Source organism: Panthera pardus, unplaced genomic scaffold, assembly GCF_024362965.1.
Source record: "Panthera pardus isolate Hobbes unplaced genomic scaffold, ASM2436296v1 HiC_scaffold_2, whole genome shotgun sequence".
NCBI classification, from domain to species: Eukaryota; Metazoa; Chordata; class Mammalia; order Carnivora; family Felidae; genus Panthera; species Panthera pardus.
In genome coordinates, this window is record NW_026526765.1 from 107,686,356 (window position 1) to 107,697,088 (window position 10,733).

At 38.8% G+C, this 10,733-nt stretch overlaps 1 protein-coding gene across 1 annotated transcript; it reads left to right on the forward strand.

Annotated features, from left to right (window-relative positions):
- The first annotated feature begins 236 nt into the window (after positions 1–236).
- LOC109246387 (60S ribosomal protein L35a) lies at positions 237–666 on the forward strand. Its single transcript, XM_019414325.2, has one exon. The coding sequence runs from the start codon at positions 301–303 to the stop codon at positions 631–633; it is 333 nt and encodes a 110-aa protein (XP_019269870.1). The 5' UTR covers positions 237–300; the 3' UTR covers positions 634–666.
- The last annotated feature ends 10,067 nt before the right edge of the window (positions 667–10,733 follow it).

Sequence of the window (10,733 nt, forward strand, 5' to 3'; positions counted from 1 at the left end):
GGAACTTCTTGGGTTGGTCGGAGAGGGTCTTAGCTCTAGTATTCTCCTGTGCTTAGTCATTGGCTAGGGGGAGTGGGAGTGGGACGCTAGTGTGAATGCTGCCATGGATGCCAAGACGTGGCTGCTGGAGGCTGTCAGCCAACCATACTTGTTACGGAAGGGTCTCTTGAGGGACCTGAGTGGCACACCCCATGGCCATACATAATGCACAAGGAGTTTAAAAATAGCTATTGTCCTCTCTTTCCGCCATCTTGGGACCCGTGGAGGCCTGCTGGGAACAGGACTCCTGAAACGACAAATATGTCTGGAAGGCTGTGGTCCAAAGCCATTTTTGCTGGCTATAAGCGGGGTCTCCGGAACCAGAGGGAGCACACAGCTCTTCTTAAAATTGAAGGTGTTTATGCTCGAGATGAAACTGAATTCTATCTAGGCAAGAGATGTGCTTATGTGTACAAAGCAAAGAACAACACAGTGACTCCTGGTGGCAAACCGAATAAAACTAGAGTAATCTGGGGAAAAGTAACTCGTGCTCATGGAAACAGTGGCATGGTTCGTGCCAAATTCCGAAGCAACCTTCCTGCTAAAGCCATTGGCCACAGAATCCGTGTGATGCTGTACCCCTCAAGGATTTAAACTAACTGAAAAGTAAATAAATAAAGGTGTAGATTGTAAAAAAAAAAAATAGCTATTGTACACGCTTTAGGAAACACTCTCAGTTCAGGTCAAAGGCTGCAAATAAACTCTTGTTAAGTCATATAGTGTGAATGGATAGGCAAACATTTTTTTGAAAAGTCAGTTAAAGAAAATTGTATATTATACATTAACATCTTTGGGTACTTTACCAGAAGACAGGAGTATGCTCTCAACTATGGACTACTGTCTGTAAAAAATATATATTTAATCTAGTACAAGTGATGAAGATGCACTCAATATGCCCTCATTGTCTTGTTTAACTGCTGTTACCAAAACCTTGATTTTTCAACGTTGTCCTAGACTGTGGGTGCGGTCTATGAAAATGCAGTAATTTCCTTGGCGTCAGCATGTCCCATTATGTAACTAAGAACGTGGAACGAAGTGGGAATGCCAACTTAGGATAAACTCAGAGACAAGAAAATAAGAATTTATGATTATCGTCAGTAAGGGAATAAGGGCTATTATCCCCTTCTCTAAAAACTGATGTCTTCATAAAGTGCAGTAATTCTTAGAGATGTGGAAACATCAGTCAATTTGTTTACCATGAGGTACTATGAAGCCTTAATAATTATCTTTAATGGATAATTTCAATATTTTTGTCAATATAAATGCAACCTCTTTTTTCTACCTTGCATCCTTGTTAAGAAGGTTAATCTATATATTTCCCTGTGACTGTCAGCCATACCTCTAAGAAGCTGAGGGCAAAGGAACAGGAGCCCTGGAATTGGAGTCAGTAAAAAAAAAAAAAAGACTTTAATTCCAGACCTTTCATTACCATCCACAGTTCCATGTTAAAATAAAGTTGATAAAACCTGCCTCACCTGATTGTTTTGAAGATGGAATGCAATAATGTGTGTGTGTGTATGTCATGGCACTAGGTGGACATACAATTTTTAGAGCAGACAAACAGACATGTCAGCCCTGCTCTTTAGATGCTGCTTCTCGACTGTGTCCTCTTTTCCTTTACCAGCTGAATGGGGTTTGGTTGCTCCTAAAGGGGTTCAGACCTGTGTCTGCAGGGTCCAGGTGGTAAAACTGAGCTGGTAAGCACGCTGAAGGAAGCCACAGAGAAGGCGTTGGGGATTTCAGCCTTTCATGTTGGGAAGTTAATACTTACGGATACGCATCACTGGTAGTGGCCTAGCTGACTCACTAGTTTGCCAATTATGTTGATGTATGAAAGGGTAAAAGAAGCCCAGCTCGTTTCAAATGGCTGGGCTGAGACGTCCATTTAAACTTCAAGCTTATGAAATTTGTCTTTCTGTTTCCCATTGAGAAAACATCTCGGGTCCATTTTGCGGTTGGCTTCAGGATCTTGGTTTGCAGTGAGAAATGCTCCCTTGAGGTGTTTCTGCCTCTTCGAAAACCAGGTCCTCACTTTAGGTGAGAAGAACAGCCTCTGGGAGAGGTTTCAATAAATCTGGCCCAGCATTAATAGATTAATTATATTCTCCTTACTATCTCTAGTGAGTCAGTGCAGCTGGAGAAGGGAAATCCAGAGTGTCATATTTTGTATTTTTAAAAATGTTTGATCGTGCTCCACTAGGGGAATTTTCTTTTCACTTGCAAGTGTTATTCTCATAGGTTAGGTATCATTTCAGAAAATTAAATTTAAAAATTCAGCTTATGAATTGTGGTTTAATTAGTAACAAAAATAAGAGCCAAATTGTTGGGAAATAGGAGTTTGGCTCCTCTTGAAGCTAAACATTCCTTTTACACATGGAACAACTTCCTTACTATACAATGAAGTGCATTTTGTCAAATCTAAAATCATCTCTTGCTTAATGATACAAGAATATGCTTGTGTAATTTATTTCTGTGCTCTTTGGTGTGCCTAGCGGTTATATTGATTTGAGCTGTACTGCACGTTAATTTCTTTCTGCTAAATAAAAGGAGGGAAAACACGAGCAAAATAAATCGCAAAGTTTGTACTTATAAATATTAAGTCCTAATTTTGGATTAGGTCAATTAATGCCTTCCTTACTGCTATTTTTTCTATGTGCTTGAAAATCTCAGTGTTTTGCTTTCTGCTTTCTCATCTGCTTCTAGAGATGAAGAGAAATTCCTCAGAGAGAAAGAGTTTCCCATCTCTGGGAAACTAAGTGGCGGAGATTTTGTAGGGGGGATTTTAAGTAAGAGATAGGTGGTTGGATTAAATGAAACCCAGTCCCTTCATCTCTGATTGTTGGTCATTTTATAAAACCTACTTATAGTCGTCAGAATATACCTCACTTCTTACTCTTTCCAGCTAACTGTACCTCCACTTTCTAAACCTTTTTTTGAATTAAGCCTAACAAACATTTGTTAAATACCCATTATGTGCAAGACTATAGGTTAGCCATTCTGGGAGAATCAAAGTAACTGTAATACATATGTAATATGAAACTTTGTATCTTTTAAAAATTTCCAAACTTTTAAAAACACACAATAAGCACTAACTGCAAAAAGAAAGTTAGTAAACTGAATAGAAAATAGCTCCTAACCTCAGAAAGCTTACATTTAAATAGAGATGGATAGTTTAGAATGCTTTCATGAAGTTTGTGAGACTTTGGCCAACTGAATCATTTCAAAAGCTCTCTAACAATTCTGTGTATTACAAATACTTATAATGCATATATATTGCATGCATCATTTAGAAATAACTAATACTTACAAATAATATACTAACTAGCCAAATTAATTCAAATGGCTTTTATACTTTTGCAGGAAAATAAATGTGTATTTACTACTATGTACTAAACACTGTAAAAATGACAGATTTTTTAAAGCATGAGTTTCAGGTTGTAGGAAATCCAAACATATTCATCCCAATCTTCTATGTTTTCTGTCTGGTGCAGCAAATGTTTCCAGTTAGAATAATGACTGAATCACTGAAGCACACTCAGTTGCACCGAAAGATTAAATTACACTCACTACTAAAGGCAAGAAGTTTGACCAAAACAAAATGGAAAGTTCTTCTAAGATAGTAAATGGGTTTTATGTTTAAAACTTAGTTTACTACAAGTTCAATTTACTAGAGCACTTTCCCCTTACCTTTTGGGAAAATGTGGTTGCAATAAATAAATATTTTTTATTTTATTTACATCTATCCTCTATATGGGCGTGTACGTGTAGTGTTTGCAATTTGGAGTCAGAGTACAACTGATATACCGTGACTAGTATGAAGCTTTGCAACTACTAAATATAGTTCACTAACTCAACATATTTTTGCCCTTTTAATTATTGTACATATTGAATTATCAGCCTTTTACTGAACCCTATTTCACTGGTTTATTCAACATTTGTTGAGCACCTGCTTCACACTGACACGTCAATAATGATGCAAGTCTGTCTGTAATAAAGGAAGTTGTAACAATGGTCATTAGTGACATTTACAGATATTTGGGATTATCAACTTTTTGGGGTCATGGTGGGATCTCCCTTCTTTACCTCCTTTAATGGGAGGTGTAGCCATGTCATTTGTTTTGGCCAATGAAGTGCGAGCAGAAATGTCATGTGTCCCTTTCAGGTGGAAGCTTTAAGAGCCTAAACACGATTGGTGACACTGTCTTTCCAAGACTGCTGTGATCATGGAGGTAAGCATCAGAATGCATACTCCATCAGTTCAGAGTCCCTCAGTGTTTCTACAAACAGCGATCCTGACATCCCATGTTGGACATAAACTGTGATCCTCCAGTAAACTTGGTTGTAATAAGCCTCTAAGATTCTTCTGGTGATTGATTATTATAGCATAGCCTAGACTACCTCACACTGAAATTGGTATTAATCATGAGGTGTCAGAAAAGGAAGTCTAACTATTTGGCATTGACTTAGGGCCGGGGTAGCAGAGAAGCTGTTCCTGGAGGCTGGAAGGGTTAAATTATGGTGTAAAACATTTGGTAAAACTCTTGCTGTGATAATTAAGAAGGCAGATCATATATCCAAGGAATTTATAGTTTGAGGAAAAGAGGCTGGAAATAGAACATTCATAGTTTGGTTACTGTTGACTGCATTTAACAGGGTGCTGTAAGAAACCAATGAACTTAAAAAAGATTAGACTTCTGTTTATTTGTTTGTTTCTTCTGCAAGAAAAAAAGGGAAATAGGAATAAAGAAATTCAGGGACTTTCAGGTATGGACCCTGAAATTTCTTTGTAACCCCAAGCAATAAAACATACAAATGAAAAGGACTTTGAACAACAAAGATGCACTGCAATGGCCTTAGGCAAGTGTTAAATCAAAGGTAGAGCTGTCACAACCATTGTTTAAACCTCTGAGTAGATTAAGCTGTTTTAGAAGAAAGGTTCAGTTAAGATTGTGGGACCCAACCTTTTGTCTTTCAGAAGACAAAATTGTTTAAGTAAAAGACATGAAAGGTATGGCTGTCTCTAAAACTGAACTGACCCGCGTTTCTAGCAATCAATTAGAGAGAAAGAAGGAACGGGGCAAGGGAAAGAGAAAATAAACTAGCAGATTTAAGAAGTGTGTCTGAACTGCAGGTGTGGCTGACAGCACCTGGATCTGACTTGAATCCAATTAATAAGGAATGTGTATAAAAAAGAAATGCCTAAATATTTAATGTGAAAACAGTCACTAACCTGGACTAAAAGCCACCAACCATGTACAGGCAGGAACAGTCTCATAAAGCTGTTGTCTCCTGAGAGATGCACTATCCAATGTTTATCTCAACTACAACCAAGGAGGACAGAGGAAAGGAACCTCCCACCAACAGTGGAGTCATGGGCCATAGAGAACAATAATCCCTGTCAGGATTGGGGCCCATCTAGAAGTATTCCTCAGGGTGACTGGGTGGCTCAGTCGGCTAAGTGCCTGACTCTTCATTTTGGCTCAGGTCATGATCTCATTGTTGGTTAGTTTGAGCCCTGGGTTGGGCTCTGTGCTGACAGTGCAGAGCCTGCTTGGGATTCTCTCTCTCTTCCATCTCTCTGTCCCTTCCCCGCTCATGCTCACTCTCTCTCTCTCTCTCTCAAAATAAACAAATAAACTTAAAAAAAAATAGAAGTATTCCTCAACTCCATGATAGGATGTTTTCAAAAATATCTGCCCAGTGAGGTTTTGGGTTTTTCAGAGACAAATATTTCCTGCATGTTTCCTATTCTCTCTTTTTTTCTGAATGGAAATGCCTGTTGAGGCTTTCCTATTCCTTTTCCACCATTGCATATTGTGGTGGGATAGAGAAATTTTCTTTTGTTTCTAGATCATGAGGAGCCAAGTGTGGACCTGGTGTAAAACCATAGCACCATAGATCTTCAATTTTGAGCTTGATGCTACTTATGAATTGGGTTTTTGGATTGTCTCCTTTGGTGGTTAAGAATTGATGTGTATAACTTCTTGGCCCAAGCTTTGTAAACTAATTTGTGATCTGTTATAGTCTTTTCCCACTGCTGCCATGATTGTAGAAACAGACATAAAATTAAGTTTTAATCAGCGTGTTCTTTGAATGCTTTGGACTAAATTGTGTCTCCCTTCTCCCCAAAATTATACACTGAAGCACTAATCTCCCACTGTGACTATATTTGGAATAAGGGAAGAATTAAGCTTAAATGTGGTCATAAGAGTGGGCCATGATGTGACAGGATTAACGTCCTTAAAAGAGACACCAGAGCACTCTCTCTCTGTCTCTGCCATGTGAAGACAATAGTGAGAAGGTGGCCATCTGTGAGCCAGAAAGAAAGCTCTCATCAGAACCTGACTGTGCTGGCACTGGGATCTCAGACTTCCAGCCTCCAGAACTGTGAGAAAATAAATTTCTGTTGTTCAAGCCACCTGGTATATGGTATTTTGTTATGGCAGCCTGAGCTGACTAACACTCTGAGAGAGTACAATAAGCAGAACTCCTTCTACCCCACATCAGATGTGTATCAAAAGAGCAAAATAAACCTCTTGTGATAGGCCACTAAGATCCAGATATCCCACTAAGTTTTTGGATCCCATTTGGATGCCACACAAGCAATGCCGAGCTAAAATATCCAAAGCTGAAAACTCAACTTCGCCCCCATGCCTTCTTATTCTCATTTTTTCTTGTCTTTGCTAATAATAGTACAATCCACCTAGTGGCTCACAGTAGAAGTCTACAAGCATTTTTGAGTCCTTGTTCTTCTTCGCCAGCCATATTAAATCCATTGGCAAGTTCTATTGAATCTACCTCCTAAAAATAGCTTCAATTGATCCGGTTTTCTTAATCTCCATGGCTTTTTGTAGAACATTGGTATTTCATATATGGGCTACTCCAGTACTGTGCTAATTGGTTTTCCCTCTTCTACTCCTGTCTTCTTTCATTGTATTCTCCATGAGCAATCAGGAGCTCTTTGCAAAACATAAGCAACTCTCATGCCTAAGAACCTTCAGTGACTTCCCATTATGCTAAAAAAAACCCCAATTAACTATGAACCATGTCTATGCCTGCTACCTCCTCTCCTGTTTCTCTCCTTTTGTCTACTTCAATCCATCATAATTTTCTTTTTCTTTCTTTTTTTTTTAATTTTTGAGAGAGAGAGAGAGAGAGAGCAAGCATGGGCAGGGGAGGGGCAAAGAGAGAGGGAGAGAGAACCTTAAGCAGGGTCCAGGTCCAGTGCAGAGCCCCACGCGGGGCTTGATCTCATGGTGGTGAGATCATGACTTCAGCTGAAATAAAGAGTCAGATGCTGAACTGACTAAGCCACGCAGGCTTCCCCATCATTAATTTTCTTTTATTGGTTCCTTGATCATGCCAAGATCTTGTTAGTCACAAAGTATGTTTTGATTATGAATTATAATAGTGGCAAGATTAACATTAATAACAATAGCAGTAACTAATATTTTTGAAGGCTTATTATGTACAAGGTACTGTCCTTAGCACTGTACGTATATCAATACATTTATACTTACAACAAAATACAGACTGTTTCTAGATCTATTGTATGAAGAAACCAAGGCACAAAGAGATCCCTGAGGCCATTCCACTAGTAGCTGTTGGACACAGGATTTTAACTCAACTGATCTGTTCCAAAGCACAATGTTACTTCCTTAAATACTGTTCTCCTTGCTTGGTTTTCTCATTTCTTTTGTGTTTTATCCTGTTGCCTCCTCTTACCATTTAATCCCCAAGCTTAAGTGTCACCATCTGAGGAAGATCCCTGTTTCCAAGCAGCTCTATTCCCCCAACCCATTTTCTTCTGTCACACATTTTGCTTTCTTCATAATGCCTATCACCATTTGTAATGATATGTTTATTGTTTATTTCTTTATTGTATAGCTCAAAGGTTGGCAAACTTTTTTATGAAGGGCCAGAGGATAGATATTTTTGGCACTGTGAGTCATCTTTTCTCCACTGCAAGTGCTCCACTAAGTTATTCTAGCAAGTCAGCATGGCTGTTTTCCAACTAAACTTTATTTACAAAAAGAGATGGAGGGCCAGGTTTAACTCATGGGCCATAGTCTGCCAACCCCTGTCTTAGTGCTTCCGTTACACTGCAGGTGCTATTAATTTAGGAAATCTTAACTACTTTCTCTATCAAGCATCCTCAGTGCCCAACACAGACGTTTAACACATTTCTATTGTATGAATGAATGAATGGCAGTACAGCATCTCGCTCTCCTTTTTAAAAGGGGAGCATTGCAACAACATGGATGAAACTAGAGTGTGTTATTGTGACCACACTGAAGAAAAAGTTCTCAGACACCAGACAGTGTGGGACTACCTCTGTGAGAGAGAGAGCAGCAGAATCAGGAGCCTGCACATAGCCTTTATTTCGTATTTCATTAGATAGAAGTATCAAAGAATATCAAAGCAAGGAAAGAGAATACAAAGGATCTTCAGACATCAGCCAGACATATGTCTGGTGGCTACCTGAAGGCATGAAGGGAGTGCGTGCGGTTTCAAGGAATGTCATGGAATTACAGCAGGTGTTACAACACCTAAACTGTCTGTTCAAGGATCGTGGGGCTTTGTATCTCATAGTGCTATCGCGTTTGACAGCCCTGAGACCAGAACATTGCTGATGTTTCAGCTATCACCCTATTCACCCTCCAGGACTTAGAATATACTCTCTAGACATAACTCCACAATTATGCTAAGTGAAATAAGTCAATCAGAGAAAGAGAAATATCATATGATTTCACTCATATATGGAATTTAAGAAACAAAAGAGACGTACATAAGGGAAGGGAAGGAAAAATAAGATAAAAACAGAGAGGGAGGCAAACCACAAGAGACTCGTAAATACAGAGAACAAACTGTTGCTAAAGAGGTGTTGAGTAGAGGGATGGGCTAAATGGGTGATGGGCATTAAAGAGGACATTTGTTGGGATGAGCACTGGGTATTATATGTAAGTGATGAATCATTAAAATCTATTTCTGAAAAAAATGATAGCATGCAGTAAAAACAAAAAAGGCAGCAGGTCTCACTTCTACACAGACAAAATTGACATTAACATTTCGCGTGATTTTATTTTATTAATATTTTTTAAAGTTTATTTATTTTGAGAGAGAGAGGGGGAGAGAGACTGAGCACCTGTGAAGGGGGAAGGGGAGAGAGAGAGACAGAGACAGAGAGAGAGAGAGAGAGAGAGAGAGAATCTCAAGCAGGCTCCTACCTCAGTGCAGAGCCTGACACGCGGCTCGATCTCATGACTCTGAGATAATGACCTGAGCTGACATCAAGAGTCAGACGTTTAGCTGACTGAGCCACCCAGGTACCCCTGATTTTATTTTAGAAACAATGTGACATACCAATATGAAGAGGGGGACATGGAGCAGGTTACAGGAAAAAGGAAGGAGGGAAAGAGCCCTAGAAGATTCATCAAGATAGGATATCAACATGTCCTCTTTTCTACATGAAAAAAGAAATTTCATTAGTCATTAACAGCTGAATCTTTTCTTCTGAAGAGAATTGAAGTGGATTCCCTTATGATTGCATTTTTTTTTTTATTGGAACCCATTTTAGCCTAGAGATTTTCCTTTTATCTGACATATATTCAGTTTTGGACAAGTGAAAATCAGTGACTCATTTTGCACCTGGATGGGGACGGGGTGGTAGACACATCTGCACAGAGTAGTAGGAGTTAGAGAGTATGGATGAGTTCTCTGAAGAATCAGAGTACAATAGAATGTGTTTAATAACATGTTCTGATTGTTCGTCAGTAGTTTTCAGCTGATGTGTCACTAATGGATTTGCTGGATTGTCTTCTACATCCTATGGTAAAGATGCTCTAAAAACACATGGCCCCTGTTGGCAGTTGTTTATGTCTTATGTTATATAAATCTCTTTTTATTTTTTATGTATTTTTAAATTTTTTTAATGTTTATTTTTTTATTTAGAGACAGAGAGCGAGCAAGGGAGGGACAGAGAGAGAGGGAGACAGAATCCCAAGCAGGCTCTGTGCCATCAGCACAGAGCCCAAGGTGGGGCTTGAACACAGAAAACTTGAGATCATGACCTGAGCCAAAACCAAGAGTTGGATGCTTAACTAATGGAGCCACCCACGCGCCCCTATATAAATCTCTTTTTAAATACACAGATACTATGGAAGGGCAATCAGAGAGTTGGACACAATTCCAAGTTTGTTAAATCTTCTACATTTAAAAAATTGTTGTTGTTGTTGTTTAGGAGAATTGCTGGAGTTGAAAAACGTGGGAAAAGAAAACAACTAGAAAGTTTAATCAAGATACGTTAAACTATCAAGTGCAAGACTTTGAGTTTAAAGGGAAAATATCTGTCACAGTAATTCACCAACATTTTGCAAGTGCAACACATTTCTGATTGCCTAAGTTGGAAATATCTTTCCCCCCATATACTTCTTTTTTTTTTTTTTTTTTGGAATGAACACAAAGCATTATTTATGTGCCATACATATGGAAATAGGATGAATTTCCAGGAAGTCCTAAGAAAAGTCCACTGACTCATTTTTATTTTACTTTTTTTCTTCTTAATATAATGTGGTAACAGCCATACCACATGGGAACTAAATTCACAGTTACAAGCATTCAGACATATTCCCTGATACGGAAAGTTTGTAGCGTTACTCTTTGCGTTAAGACTCAGAGCCCGTATCGACCTGCCG

Coding starts and splice junctions, on each gene's coding strand:
- LOC109246387 (XM_019414325.2), top strand. CDS start 301: ATGTCTGGAAGGCTGTGGTCCAAAGCCATTTTTGCTGGCTATAAGCGG.